A 14,268-nucleotide genomic window follows, 5' to 3' on the forward strand; every position below is an offset into this window, starting at 1 on the left:
GCTTATCCAGGAGATTGCAGGCTTTCCTTGTTCCAGTGTTTAGAACCTCAAGGCCTGGAGGCTAGAAAGCTCAGAAGCGTTACTGGGAACCAGAGTAGGGCAAACCAAGTTTCAGTTTTGGCTGTTCCCAGGCAGGAGTCGGGAATGTGGCACTGTGGCATTATCTCATCCTTGCTTGCCAGGGATCCAGCTGAAGCAACCTCGAAGGCAAGCATTTAACTTGGGAAGACTTTGTGGATATTCTGGGAAGTCTTGTATAACTGGGGCATGTTTATCTGTACTCCTACACGGGGGGCCCATCTCACCCTCCACTGTCCTTGGACTTCTGTGCAGATCAAACAACGCAAGAGCAGAGCTCTTGAAAATATTTTGAATAGAATAAGATTCTCACCTGTAGGAGAAAATGAGCAGGAGACTCTCTCCTGGGGTACCATTGTTGGCACTTGACTAATCCTCAAATAGAATTAGGACGTCAGTGACAGTTTTTGTTTTTACAGCCCGTTTTGAAAAGATCGGGTCATTTTGGAGAAACACTGACAAAGAGGAAAATAGAAAGCAGGGAGACAGGAAGACAGAGAAGAATCTGCAGGTTTGGGTATTGGGTGGAACTTGCCTGTGAGTTCAATCAACCCAGGGCTTCCACGATTTGAGGCCACAGGACTGAAGAAAATAAGAAATCTTACACGTTTGCTTTGAGATCCAGTGAGGTTCTTCCTTGACCCTGAAGTTGTGATGGGGGGGGGGGTGGCGGAGGCGGTAAGGCCTTCACAGCAGGTGGCCGGCAAGGCTGCTGTCAGGTAGGAGGTGGAACCAGAGAGAGGATGCTCTCTTAAACAGAAATACTGTGAAGAGTGATCCACCCTTGCCTCCCAACCGGCTTCCGTCTCCTCGTCCCAGAGCCGCACCAAGAAATTTCACAGAAAACAAAGCCCCGGGAGGGCATGATGAACTAAAGTTTATAAATTAAAGAGAAAAAAATTACAGCGAATAGAGTTTCCAAAATTCACAAATCTTTTAAAGATAACTCTAGTTGAGTGCACAGTGCCCTTAAAGAGGCGAAAAGCTGCTGCGAGGCTGACAGAGACACGTAGTCTCAGTAACAAGCAAGGCAAAGAGGGTGTGGGGGCTGAAAGAGAGGCACAGGGAAGGTGAAGGAAGTTGCAGGCCAAGGATATTCACATTGAATACAAAAATAATCGTTATTTGAATACAAACAACCGAAAAGTGCTACAAGTCTCAACCATCTTTGGAAAGAAAGAAAGAAAGAAAGAAAGAAAGAAAGAAAGAAAGAAAGAAAGAAAGAGAGAATGAGAGAGAAAGAGAGAGAAAGAGAGAGAGAAAGAAAAAAGAAAGGAAAGAAGGAAGGAAGGAAGAAAGGCGGGTTTCTGAAAGGGGCTTTTGTGATGGCGGTGGACCCTCTTTGTGGGTCTCCCAGGCACTTTCCCTTTGGGTGTGGCACTGAATTTACAGAAAGGGAAAGTGTAGGGAATCCCTGGCCTGCCCCAACGCTGAAAGATTCCCATTCTTACATTCAGCATCCAGGAGGGCGCCCCGAGAGGGGTGGAGTGGAGGTTCCCCCAAATCAAACCCTTCTAGGTTCAATTCAACTCCTGGCCTGGAGCTGAAAGGATTCTGCACTCCTTTGTCACAAATGTAATTTCTAAACATTAAAGATACGTAGATACAGATCGGTAGCATGGATACCATGAACTAGTGTGGCCTAGCCCCAGAAGCGCCTGGCCGACCCGAGATTCCGAGGATTCAGGCTACCAGGGGTCTCCAGGAGTCCTCTCTACTTTGGGCAAACACCATCCCCTGGCAGACAGAATCCAAATCCAATGTTGTTGTGATAATAAATAGCGTCCCAAGGCTTGCGGATCGGTGGCCCCGTGTGCAGAGCGCCTGGGGTCATAGGGCGCAGCTGTTCAAATGACAACAAGGCGCCCTCTCCGGGTAGACTCAGTTCCAGAGCCCTGTCACCCTGGGTAGGTGTGTCAGTCCCAGCAGGATTTCATTCTCCACCTGCCCCATCCCCAGTTGAGCAGAACTCGCCTGCACAGAGTACCGTCTCTACACCTGTCCGCGGAGGTGCCAACGGGGGCGCGGGAATCCTTCTCTGCCTCGCCCCAAAGGTTTCACTGGGTACCAGCAGCGGCCGCACATGTGGACAGCGCCCAGCCCGGGAGACAGTAGTAAGGGTAGTAGTAAGATGGCTGCAGTGGCAGAAGAGAAGGTGGCCTCAGCACCTCTCCGGGCAAATACTGTCTTTGGTCGTCACGCACCAGCACCTTTACGGCCACTTTCTTAGCGGCGGGTGCAGAGGCGAGCAGGTCGGCGGCCATCTGCCGGCGTTTGGTCTTGTAGCGACGGTTCTGAAACCAGATCTTCACTTGCGTCTCTGTGAGTTTCAGCGAAGCTGCCAGGTCTGCGCGCTCCGGCCCGGACAGGTAGCGCTGATGGTTGAAGCGGCGCTCCAGCTCGAAGACCTGGGCATGAGAGAAGGCGGCTCGGGAGCGCTTCTTTCGCGGCTTAGGGGCTGCGGGCTCTTCCTCCTCCTCCACGCCACCCGCCTGTCCGCCGCTAGTCCCGCTGCCTGCGGCGGCGCACAACCCAGGCACGCGTGCACCTCCAGGGCTAACGCTGTCGTCCTCACCTCTCGGGCTGTGGTCGCCTGCGGATTCCGGTAGGAACAAAAAGCAAAGAACCTGTCAGACTCGCAGAGGGGAAGATGGGTCTCGGTTGCTGTGGTTTCTTGCGGAAGACTGGCAAGGGAACCCACTTTGAGCCTACTGAAAGGGGAGGAGAAGTTCCAGAGGGTTTTGTTTCAGAACTCTGTCCCCCCCCCCCCACGATTCTCACATACGTATCTTTTCTGCTGCTTATTAGAGCAGTAAGGGAACAGTTCTCCCCGAGTTTTCCAGGCCCCAGATTTCCTGCAGGAATGTAGGATACTTGGCCTGAACTTATCCACAAGTTTTGTTCTGTACTTAGCCCTGCATCGTGGCTTCCTACACTGAATTTCTGTTTCGAGTTGTAGAGCACACCTCTGCACACACACACACACACACACCCCTTGGCTACATGAAAGAGGAAGGTGTGTGTGGGGGAAGGGTGCAGATCTTGAGGTCAGAGGTATAGAGAGTCTCCCATCCTAAGAACCCAGAACTGCAGTCAGGGTACAACAACAAGGAACAACGCGAGGCCCCAAGTGCATTTGCCTCTCTGTTCTTTTCATGAAAATAAAGGGAAGCCTGGTGCACACAGTGAAGACCCTGAATCCCCTTTCCCAGCCTTTTCTGTGCTTCCTGCAGCGCCGCCTGCGAAAGAGGTCAGCGCTCTGGCCGGCTCCAAGCCCATGCGAGGCCTACAGCCGACTATAACCAATAGAAGCCAGCTGCCGGCCTTTCAGACCAAAAAAAAATATACCCGTGAGTGGATACAGAGTCTTGAAGACTCCCTGACGACCTCGATCACACTTCCCCACCATCTTTGGCTTCTAGGTACTCAGCCAAAGGCAGTTTTGCCAGTCCTGGGTAAGGGAAGTTAAACGCGCCCTTTCCCAAGGTTCCCCACTCCTACACTGTGACAGGATCTGCAGTAGTTGGCATGGGTGTGTCAGGGAGAAGCTCTATGATCTACCTCATAGGTTTCTGGTCCCCCTTTCCTAAATTTAGAGATTTTTAAATGGGCACAGCTGAGGCACTGCAGATGAGCCCAAAGTTCTTGGTGCAGAACGCAGGACTCATAGTACTAGGACGCCGGCTCTAAGAAGCTCACTTGCTTCAGGTTTGGAGCAGCGCGCGCCAAAGTGCAGAACTTGGAGACTTCGCTAGCACTAAGCCCAGCAGGGCATCGTGTTCCCACAATAGGCCCACCCCGCCTCAGAGTGCTTGACCTCTTCACCCACCCCCTTCAGCCCAGCCCCCTTTCTGGAGAACCCCCTGCAGCAGCAGACCTGAAACACTGGCTGACATCTCGCTGTCGCTGCGGACCGGGGCTTCCTCCTCCAGGTCCTTGGCGGCGTGCAGCTCGCAGCCGGGCTGGTCCAGGCCCAGGGTCACCCTGGCGCGGCCGACTCCACTGGCTCCCGGGACGTCGGCGCAGCGCCTCCTGCCCTCGTTCTCTTCGCTCAGGGCTGAGTCCGAGTCCCAACCTCCGGGGCTCTCCGCGCTCTGCCCCACAGCTGTTCTGGTTCGGGAGGGAGACGCCAGGAGAGAGTCCTCGGCGCCCCCCAGCGCACCGGCCTCGGTCTCCCCGAAGATCCGCCAGCAGCAGACGGCGGGCGCCGCGGTCACCGCCACTTCTGTGCCCCCTGGTGCCGGGCGCCCCTCGGGCGCAGCCAGCCCGCCGCGCTCCTCTTTCTTGTTGAGGATCGCCTGGATGGAGAAGGGCGTCAAGGTGCCGCTGCCGCGCACAGCCATCTGCGCCGCGGATCGGAGCCGGCAGCCGGGCGGGCAGCTGGAGCGCGGGGACAGCTTCGAGCCTGACACGGAGCGCTGGGCGACCTCAGCGCGAGTGAGAGGGGCGCACCAAGCCCCCGCAGCCCACTCCTGCGCAGCACAGCAGCCCCCGCCCCCCTCAGTTCCAGGATCCGCGCCGACCCTCACACCACCTCGCCAGGACCCCCTCCCCCGGAATCTAGGGCCAGATGCTCCTCTCCTACAGCCCGGTCGATTATCTCTTCGCCCGCGGCCCTCGAGGGGCCGGCCGGGGTCTGTCCCCTGGGGAGAGGCCGGCGAGAATTGTCAAGGGTCCTTTCCGCGTCTGCAGTCGCCTCCGGAGCGCCGCCGGGGCGCACCGCCCAAGTCACTTTCTCTGTGAGCCTCTGTCTTCCCGGCCTGTAGGGCTTCGCTCCTGGCGGGTCCTCCCTCTTCCCCTCTGGGCTGGCTCTTCCGGAGCCTACTCCTCTGGCGCCCGCAGTGACAGCTGAGGCCCCTACAAATCGGAGAAGAGCGGGGACACCTTTTACCCTCTGCCGGGGTTTTATCTGTTTCTTCTCTTTGCTTCTGCGTTCCACTGTAACCCCCCTCCCATCAGAGTGTCATTCCTCACTGCTGAGTGACAGCATCGGGCCACGCCCCTTCACTAGCTGTCCTGGGCTCTCCAGACAGTGGATTGGCTGGTTCCAACGGGAGGCCGTTGACTTTAAGAGACTCTATTCCACCAGTTGAGTAGCAAAAGACAGGGTCTGATTTAACCCCTTCCCTCCTAAACCTGGTTCTCAGTAGCATCCTTCAACAACGAGGAGACACTATCATCAGAAACTTTGTTTCTGATTTCAGCTCCTATAGCCGTCTACTCTATCGCTTTTCTGGAACACCAGTATGAACCCCAGCTCAAAATTTCGGCGAAAACTCAACAGAAAGCGTCTCCAGATGTGACGTGTAGTTTCTGTTCTCTAGGAAGGAACCCAGAGTCGAAGAACAAAATTCATCTTTTTTTTCCCCCTTCCACTCTTAAAGTTTCTCAGCTGTTTCTCTGCTAATGCTCTTTACTGAAGTAATCAGATAATTAAAACCACTCTACTAAATACTCCTATCATTTTCTGTTTGATTGGATTGGATTTCTGTAGACGACTTAAAAAAAACTAGGGTGAAAAACATTAGTTAAGCACCAAGTGGGGCGAGGAATTGGAAGGCATTTGGGGAGTTTTTGGAGCTGGGTATTCGTCTCCTTGGGCAATAAACTCTGAATTCAATAGGATTTGTTCAACTTGTTTTACATCAAGAAGAAAAAATAAAAAAAATGCTTTTAATTTAAATATTCTGTTTCTTGTGAGTTGAGGAGTAAAGTTCGAAAGAGACTAGCTGGGAGCTACTCAGTAGTGGGACGCAGAACTGGTATTTAATGCCCTTAAAAATAAGAACCAAGTTGTTTTACTCACTAGAAGGAAGTGAATACAAAATAGAAACATTGTGGTTATGTCAAGACATATGTTGCCTATTTATGAAACATCTTTTTTAATGAAAAGTTTGTTCAAGTGACGCCTCTTACTGAGTGCTCCACAAACGTGACCAGAGGCTTAGTCCAATACACAAGCTTGAACCTCTGAACGCATTTAAATAGTTGTGATTTTAATTTCAGAAGCGGAGGAGGCTACTTCATTGGTGTCATTAAAATAGGGAAGGCCTCCTGGAGCTGCTTCCCAGAGCTGGATCCACACTTAGGGGGAGAAATCGTTACCCAGTCAAAGTCGTCCGCCTCGGGAGGACCGTTAGAAGCTTGTAGACTTCCTGGATTGCAGTTGCCTGTTTTCCTGCCCTATGAAGACGCTGCAGGGTCCCTTTGGGGTAAGGGATGGGCCTCTCTTGAAGGGGCTACAACTCTTCATAGCTCTTCACAATTGTGTAAGTTTTGAGGGAAAGATTTAAATTCGTTGTTAGTAGTTGGCAACTATAACAGCCAAGGGACGATCTTCTGGCTAGGACAGGGACCCAATGAAATGCTTAAGAGGTTTCAAAATGAGGCTCCCCGCTCCTCCTTCAATGTTTTTCATGTTTTTATTAAAATCGATTTCCTCTTCTCTGCACCCCATGCTGGGTGTTGAGATTGTATATAGCTATTTTGACTTAGGGGCTAGTGGAGGTCGAGGGACACGGCTTGACAGAAAAATGAGGTTACTCAGGTGTAGAGCATGTGTGCGCTGGCCTGTGGACATGGGGTTCTCTCGGTGGGGACAAGAACCAGTGAGTTCTGGACATGCTGATGGACAAGTATATCCAAGGGTGTAATATCTGAGCGCTAATGTTAGATTTGGGTATCCATATACTTATTTGAAGTAATGATCACTATTTATTTGGCAGAAATAACCGGTTTTGTCTTGTTTTGTTGTTGTTTTTTTCCATCTCAAATCACAAGTTGACACAGAGGTAGGTGGCAGACATTTTTGAAGTGCGGAAAGCCACTGTTTGGTGATTTTAGAAGTTGTTGGCGTTGCTGGTTTTTGCATGAGAATAACGAAGTGGTTTCAATCCGCCTCTCCAGGAGACGCAGAGCGCTGGAGTTTGCCAGAGAGGTTAGCAGATCGTTAGGTCTAGTGAGTGACCGGTGCAGGCAGCAGGGCCAGGAGGAGTGTGTTTGGAAGAAGATAAACACTTGGTTCTGAGCTACGAAGAGAGGAAGCCCCCGAAAGAGTAAGAAGTGGGAAGAGATGAAAAGGCATTGGGGGCTATGGCCGGATGCACTAAAGTACCTCGAGTACATCCTGAGTCAAGGTCAGCTCAAGAGGTCAGAGGAGGACTGGAACTGCTTGGCTACCACAGGCATACCTCCCAATCCCCTTCGAGGACAACGTGGGTGATAGCGTCTAGGCCAAGCAGCCAGCTTCGGAAAACCGGTGATTGCTGTCAACTGTGGCTCTTGGCCTGGCGCTGGCGCTGCTCTCCGGCCTGGACTAACCAGGAGTTGAAGTTAGGGGTTCTGTTTTGCGACAAGACCTGTCATCTCTCTGAGCCTGTCTTCGTGGCCGCACGCCCTTCTCGCCCCCCCAGGTTCCACACATTCATAGACGGATTCCTCTTCTCTTCTCCCCCCCCCCATCTGTTCCTTCTCTAGTTGCCTCCTCTCCAAGATCCTTGCGTGGGTCTAGCACCTCTTCTGCACTCTGGTTCCCTTGCGCCCCTTTCGAGCTGCGCCCTGGTCCCCTAGGCAGCCTAGGCCTGGTGTTCTGCTGGGCGGCGACGCTTCTACCCTTCGCAGAGGTGATGCTTTGGGAATGGGAAAGCCGCGAAAGATGCTGTGGGATGAGAGAACCCACAGCTTCAGTCTTTCGTGGCAAGCTTCTGCGCACACGCAGGCATTTCTGGGGCGCTCAAGTCAGTAAGGAAATCTTCCCTAGAGGTCAAGCTGCGACGCTTGGATGTCACTCGCACCTCTCTTGACCTGGAGAGAGGAGGTTGCCTTCTTTTCCCCCTCCCCGCAGCGCCCCAGGCGGAGCTCAGCTCTACCCCAGCAAGCCAAGTACTGCAGGCACTGTGACCTGGACTAAGGGAAGTCACTTGTCCTCTCCATTCCTTTAAAACCAGGCGTACAGCGGGGCTCTCTGCTGGCTGTAAAGCTGCGGGGGCAAGCGAGGAGAGGATGAGTTTGCTGGCTCACTGGAGCTGAATAGTCGCTCTGGGGATTGGCCTTCCTCATCTGCAGAGACTCCCCCCCGGGGGGGGGGGAAATCTACAAGCAGACACAGTACATCAAGGGTCAAGCCAGCAGAAGCGAGTTCCCCAGTGTTCTAGTCAGCCGGCCCCTAGCAGCGGTTTTTACGCAGTGTTCTGGTTTATCAGACTGAAGAGACACTTCACCACCTCAGGCCAAGGAACTGCTAACACACCAAAAAACCCGGAGGTGTTTTGCTTTATTCAAAGAACAGACCTCCCGGGGCTGTGATGAGTTGAAAATCATTCTTGCTTTACACAGATCAAGCAGATTCAAGGCTGTCAGTGGGTGGCTAAATCAGGATTCAAAATTGTCTGTAACCAATCAATCCGAATTTCTCACCCAACCGAATTTTTTCACCCTAGCTTGTTCTCGCCAACCTTCTTGTTTTTCCTCGTCAAGTGTTTCATTAGAGTTTTCTGCTTATTTATTCATTCTAAAAGATTCCAGCTTCTCTTAACCTGGGCAAACCTAATGATGTCTCCCGTTCTGGACATTAGACAACGCACGAGCGAACTCAGGCCTGAGAGTTGAAACCAAACCTAGTAAAGAAAAGAGAATCTTTTTTTTTTTGGTTTGTGTCTTAATATATAAGTAACGAACTATAGTTATACCTAGGAAGGCACAACCAGATGGTAGAAGCCGTTGGGTTCAGAGAAAAAAAAATTGTGCTCTCAAGATGCAAAGAAAACCCCACGGAAAACACTTTCCCTTGGAGCTTAGCTTTCGCGCACGTGTGAAAAAGAAACCAAACCACCCGCAGCTCGCACGGTGGAGGACGAGCGCCACCTAGCGAACCCTCTTCCTGGATGTGCAACATACCCACGCACCTGACTTAAGGGAGAGCCCCACAAGAGGAAAAAATGGTTTGTTCTCAGTTTCGCGTTTCTTCGGTTTCTCCGTCGTCCCGTAGTAGAGACATTCCATTTTAAAGTGATGTGGGACTTGTCAGCATCCCGTCCCCTATCAGTGTTCAGTTCAGTAGTGGGCATGAGGAAAGGATTGGGAAAGAGCTAGAGAAGGTGTTGGATTCAATTGTCCTGGAGGCTGGTTCACTAGAGAGAATTGGACCTGGTCCTGCTCACTATGGCTCGCCCTATGATGATTAAGGTATACAAAACTGAGAGTGTATTTGGCACAGTAGGAATACTTTTGAAAATACGGTGTTTTGGTTCTCTCTCTCTCTCTCTCTCTCTCTCTCTCTCTCTCTCTCTTTCTCTCTCAGACAGGGTCTCATCCCAGGCTGTCATTCATAACCATCACCAGATTTAATGATTTTATCTTCTACCAAAACCCGAAATTCTGTCCACATCCAACACTAACAGGTGTCTCCTCTCTTCTCCATCTCTTGCCAAAACATCATTCTATAATCTCCACGAATTTGATAATGAGGACCAGGCTAGTCCTTCAGGAATGCCTCTGCCTCTCCGGAGTTGGTATTGAAGGTGTGCAACACCACGCCTGGCTCCCTTGAACATTTGAGTTGTTTGTACCTTTCAGTAATTCTGAGACATGAAATCAACACGAATGCATAATTTGATGATTCACATAATACTAGGAAGACCTATTTGTGCATGGAAAAAAAATCGCACACGTAGATATTTCTTTCAGACCTTGCTTACAGTTCTTCAGAATACAGAGTCAGGATTTGGGGATTCGGTAATTATTTTATTTTTAATTTTTAAGGAACCTCCATCCCATTTTGTTATAATGGCTGCATCATTTTACATTTCTACCTACAGAGCACAAGTATTCTAATTGTTCATCTCCTTACCGACTCCTGATGTTTACTGTCTTTGTGATCGAAGTCGTTCTAATGAGCAAGTCCTGGGACAGTGCTGTTGGATTGCTTCACATTTCTTTAAGGACAGGTGATGGGCTTCTTGGCTATCTTCTAAAAGAAATGTCTATTTGAGTTATTTGCTTGTTTTAGAACTGGACTGTTGTCTGGTAGCTGAATTTGAGAAGTTCTTTATACTCTGTAGATATTTGTTACTTATAAAAAGGATGGTTAGAAAATATGTTCTCCCATCCTATCTGTCAATATTCAGACAGGACTCAGTGGGTTGGATGGAGGTGAGAAAAGGGACATAATCCAGGTATGTTCGGGATCTGGTCTCAAGAGCAGCTCTGACTTGGAGGAGTTGTGTTGACAAAGTCATCAGTTTTTGGTGGCTTCCATCTTACCTACTGTTTAGAGAGTCAGACCCCAAATATTGACACCATTAGAACAGGTGACTGTCCTTAGTCAGTCTTGTAGTGCTGTGGAGAGACACCATAACCAGGGCAAATCTTACAAAAGAAAGGATTTCATTGGGGCTTTCTTACAGTTGCAGAGTTTTAGTCCATCTTTATTGTGACGAGGAGCACGGGGCCATGCTGGCTGACTTGGCTGGAAAAGTAGCTCACGGTTCTACATAAGGGTCCACAGGCAACAGGAAGAAAGAGCCACTTTCTTCATGTTCTGGCTTGGGGCTGTGAAACCCCAAAGCCTGCCCCCAGTGACACACTTTCTCTCACAAGACCACACCCCTCTAATCTTTTCAAATAGTGCCACTCCCTCTGTATTTAATACAGGAATCCATGGGGTGGGGGGTGGGGATTCGGGATTCTTATTCAAACCGCCACAGTGATTGTATTTGTAAGTCATGTACTGACAATGGGTGGGTGTAAAATAAGCATTGAAGAAAGCATTTCCAGAGGATGTTGGGCTAGAAGCAGGGCTTGGAGACTCATCAGTTGGAGGGAGAATCCCTCCTGTCATCTGGCCTCACACTTGCTGAAAGAATGAAAATAAAGAGCATTTCATATGTCTAAAGACCTTGAGTAGCATCTACTTAAGTACTCAGTAGGGGCCAGCCTGCCAATTATGATCTCATTAAACAGTTTTCCTCCATATGAAGAACCTAGACTTAAAATTACACACACACACACACACACACACACACACACACACACACACACACATGCAAGTGCTCAACCACTGAGCTTCAGTTCCAGCCTTAAAGTGTTGTCAAGGCAACATCAAATCAATGGATCAACAGTTTCCTTTAAAAAAAAAAAACTATTTCTGGCAGTACTGGGAATTGAACTTTGGGCCCTATGGAAGCCAATCAATCACTCTACCACTGATCTATTGCTCGCAGAATTCATATGTGTGCTTCTTTATATTTGTATATGTGTGCAGGTCACAAAACAAGAAGGTACACAGAGATCTTAAAATAGATAGGAAGTAGAGAATGTGATGGAGACTATGTAGTAAGAAAGCAGACAGGGATGGAGGAAGGGAGGCGATGGAAGAACAAGTAACTGGGAGAAAGAAAAGGAAGCTCCCCATAAGAGGAAGAAGGGGGCGGACACATAGGTGGAATTAACTATAGTAAGCTTGGGAGAGGTCTCGCAGGAGCAGCAGAGAATCACTGCTGTGTAACAAACTGGCGAGCAGACAACAGGACAGCACCTTGCACGTCTATAGACCTTGGTTTTGGTGTCGCTGACAGCTTGAGAACACTCCACAACCATCCTCTAAGTTCCCATCTCTCTGGACACCCTCCTTTATACTCTCCTCCCCAGTGTTCATGTTCCCACAATGCTCCTTGATTGTCCCCGAAAGCCTAACCCACCAATCTGCCACGATAGGTCCTGTTCCTTGGGCTGGCATGTCTTTCAAAGGCTCATTCTGTGTTCCACGGGTCTGTGGTCACAAATCTTTCTCAGACAGCCTTAAATCCCTGGGAGTTCCTGTTCTCGGTAATGGTCTAACTTTGGGATGCTAGCTGTTCTCCCACTTGGCCTTACTCAGGTGGACTGTAACTAGGCAGGCTCATAGGTGAGTGCTCACTGCTCACGACTTCTATCACAGGAGATGCTCCTTCTGCTTCGCACAGATGAACAGTACTTCCCTAGTCTTTTCTTTCTGCTCTTTCTTGTTGTCTGAATGATGATGGGTAGGACTTCCCCATTCCCCCTGCATATTTAACCTTTTCTCTTGGAAAGAAGGAAAGCCATGGCTTCAGAATGGTTTCCTCCTCTGCACATCACAAGCATTATGTTTTCAGTTGAATTGACTCATTCAGGAAAGTTCTCCCTCCATGATAATAAACCAAGATGCTTACATCAAAAGGGTGGTTTTAAAGAGTAGTGTGCCCTTAATTTTAGTCTTCATATATCCCTTTTTACATCTTGACCACTGTATGTATCCTATTATCACAATTGATTTAATAACTTTATTTAAATGACTTGGTTTTAACTCAAAAAGCTTTACACCCCAAATCTTTGTATAAGTGATGTAAAAGCAATATTAATACATTTATAAATATGTGAGTCAAACATTATTTTGCCATGGATAGCCCTCCCTTTTACACACACACACACACACACACACACACACACACTGCAGATAAATCAATGTGACCTTTGACTTACAAAACACTGGCATGAGGGTACCTCCTGTTCTGTGTACACATTAACAAGTCTACAGAGTTGTTATATCCTACCATATTCAACCTAGGAGTTTCTGGCATAGTTGGAAATACTAAAAGGTAACTGACTGAATAGAAATGCCTACAAGTCCACCAAGACACACGTCAGAGTGTTTGCAGCCTTTTTGTTTTGTTTTTGGTGTTTGGTTTTGTTTGGTAATAGTCAAAATCTTAGAAACTGATGGTTAATCTTAATTGCCAACTTGACTGGATTCAAAATCACATAGGAGATAGTGAGAAACCTCCAGAAAGGTTTAAATGAGGAAGGACCACCCACCCTAAATGTGGCTGTTATCATCCCATCTGCAAGGGTCTTGGACTGACAGGAAAGGAGAAAGCATTGGTGAAGGCAAGCATCTTTCCTTGTTTCTGCCTGTGGTTACAATGTGATATCTCATACTCTTCACCCTGGCTACAATGTGATATCTCAGCTTTTCACCCTGGTCTATTGACTGTGCCTTTGGTGAACCACAGACACACACAAAAATCAATCCTTCCTTCCTTCCTTCCTTCCTTCCTTCCTTCCTTCCTTCCTTCCTTCCTTCCTTCCTTCCTTCCTTCCTTCCTTCCTTCTTCAAGTTACTTTGTAACTAATACACTACTCTAATGCTCAGTGGTAGAATGGATAAATTGAGTGTGATGTGCGATGCACTCACAGATTAAGATATTGTACGTTAACGAGATTTATAGTCACATGCAAACATTCAGATAGATCTCATACACTTAATGCTTTACATGAGTAACTACCACAGACCTAGCACTGAGTGGCCTGGCACATGGTAGGCTCTTAGCTAATGTTTATTGCATGAATGGTCTCATTTTACCCTGAGCCCTTTGAGGTCACCCAAGCAGGCATCAGATTTCTTTTTACAGATGACGAACTTGAGGCAGAGAAGCCACATAATTTGTTTCAGGTCACCTGGAACATGGGTGCTTGTCAGAATGCCTGTCACAGAGTCTGTCTAGTAAAATGTGTGTTCACTCAACATCAACCCAAGGCAACTGATTCTTCCCTTAGCCCTTTTAGCACAAATAACATATTTCAGTTTCTTTTGTTGTTGTTAAATCATCTTCTGAGATCTAACTTGCAGATGTTTATTTCCATGATGGGACCTTTTGGACTAGGTTCTGAAAGGGAAAATGCTAGAGGGACGAGCTTTAAGAGAATGAGGCTTAAGATAGGGAGAAAGCTCATCCAAGAGATTTATGGCAAGGAATTACAGCGAGCCCTGTCATTTGGTCTGAGTAAGTGTGGCTAGAAACAGGAAGGGGAAAACAGGATCCTGTGGTAGAGCAAGGCTTAATGGAGTGTCAGAGGAACAGATGGGATGGAGCTGTCCTGGGAACTGTCAAAGGAAGCCGCTGGAGGAGACTTCGGAAGAATCTCTGTGACATGCAGGTGAACCGGGATAGTGACACATACTTCCTGTGAATGCAAGATGGGTTGTTCATGAGGTATGGAAGAGGCAAACCTAGGCATCCCCTCCAAGCTGTCTCTGGAAAAAGTCTGCACCAGGTCGGAAAAGATTCGGGCCCAGGTATGGGGGGCGGGGTGGGCGAATCTTCTTAGCCGGGGGGGGGGGGGGGGGGGGCTTTCACTGAAGGGATAGAGGTGCTTTTAAAAAGGCACTCTGAA

The 14,268-nt window shown here is 48.9% G+C and overlaps 1 protein-coding gene across 1 annotated transcript; it reads right to left on the reverse strand.

The window, feature by feature from the left end:
• Positions 1-1,970: 1,970 nt before the first annotated feature.
• On the reverse strand, positions 1,971-4,979 carry Nkx3-2 (NK3 homeobox 2). Its single transcript, XM_021211226.1, has 2 exons — positions 3,956-4,979; positions 1,971-2,671 (listed from the first exon to the last, which is right to left on the reverse strand). The coding sequence occupies exons 1-2, from the start codon at positions 4,419-4,421 to the stop codon at positions 2,136-2,138; spliced, it is 1,002 nt and encodes a 333-aa protein (XP_021066885.1). The 5' UTR covers positions 4,422-4,979; the 3' UTR covers positions 1,971-2,135.
• Positions 4,980-14,268: the final 9,289 nt, after the last annotated feature.

Source organism: Mus pahari, chromosome 13 (assembly GCF_900095145.1).
Source record: "Mus pahari chromosome 13, PAHARI_EIJ_v1.1, whole genome shotgun sequence".
Classification (NCBI taxonomy): domain Eukaryota; kingdom Metazoa; phylum Chordata; class Mammalia; order Rodentia; family Muridae; genus Mus; species Mus pahari.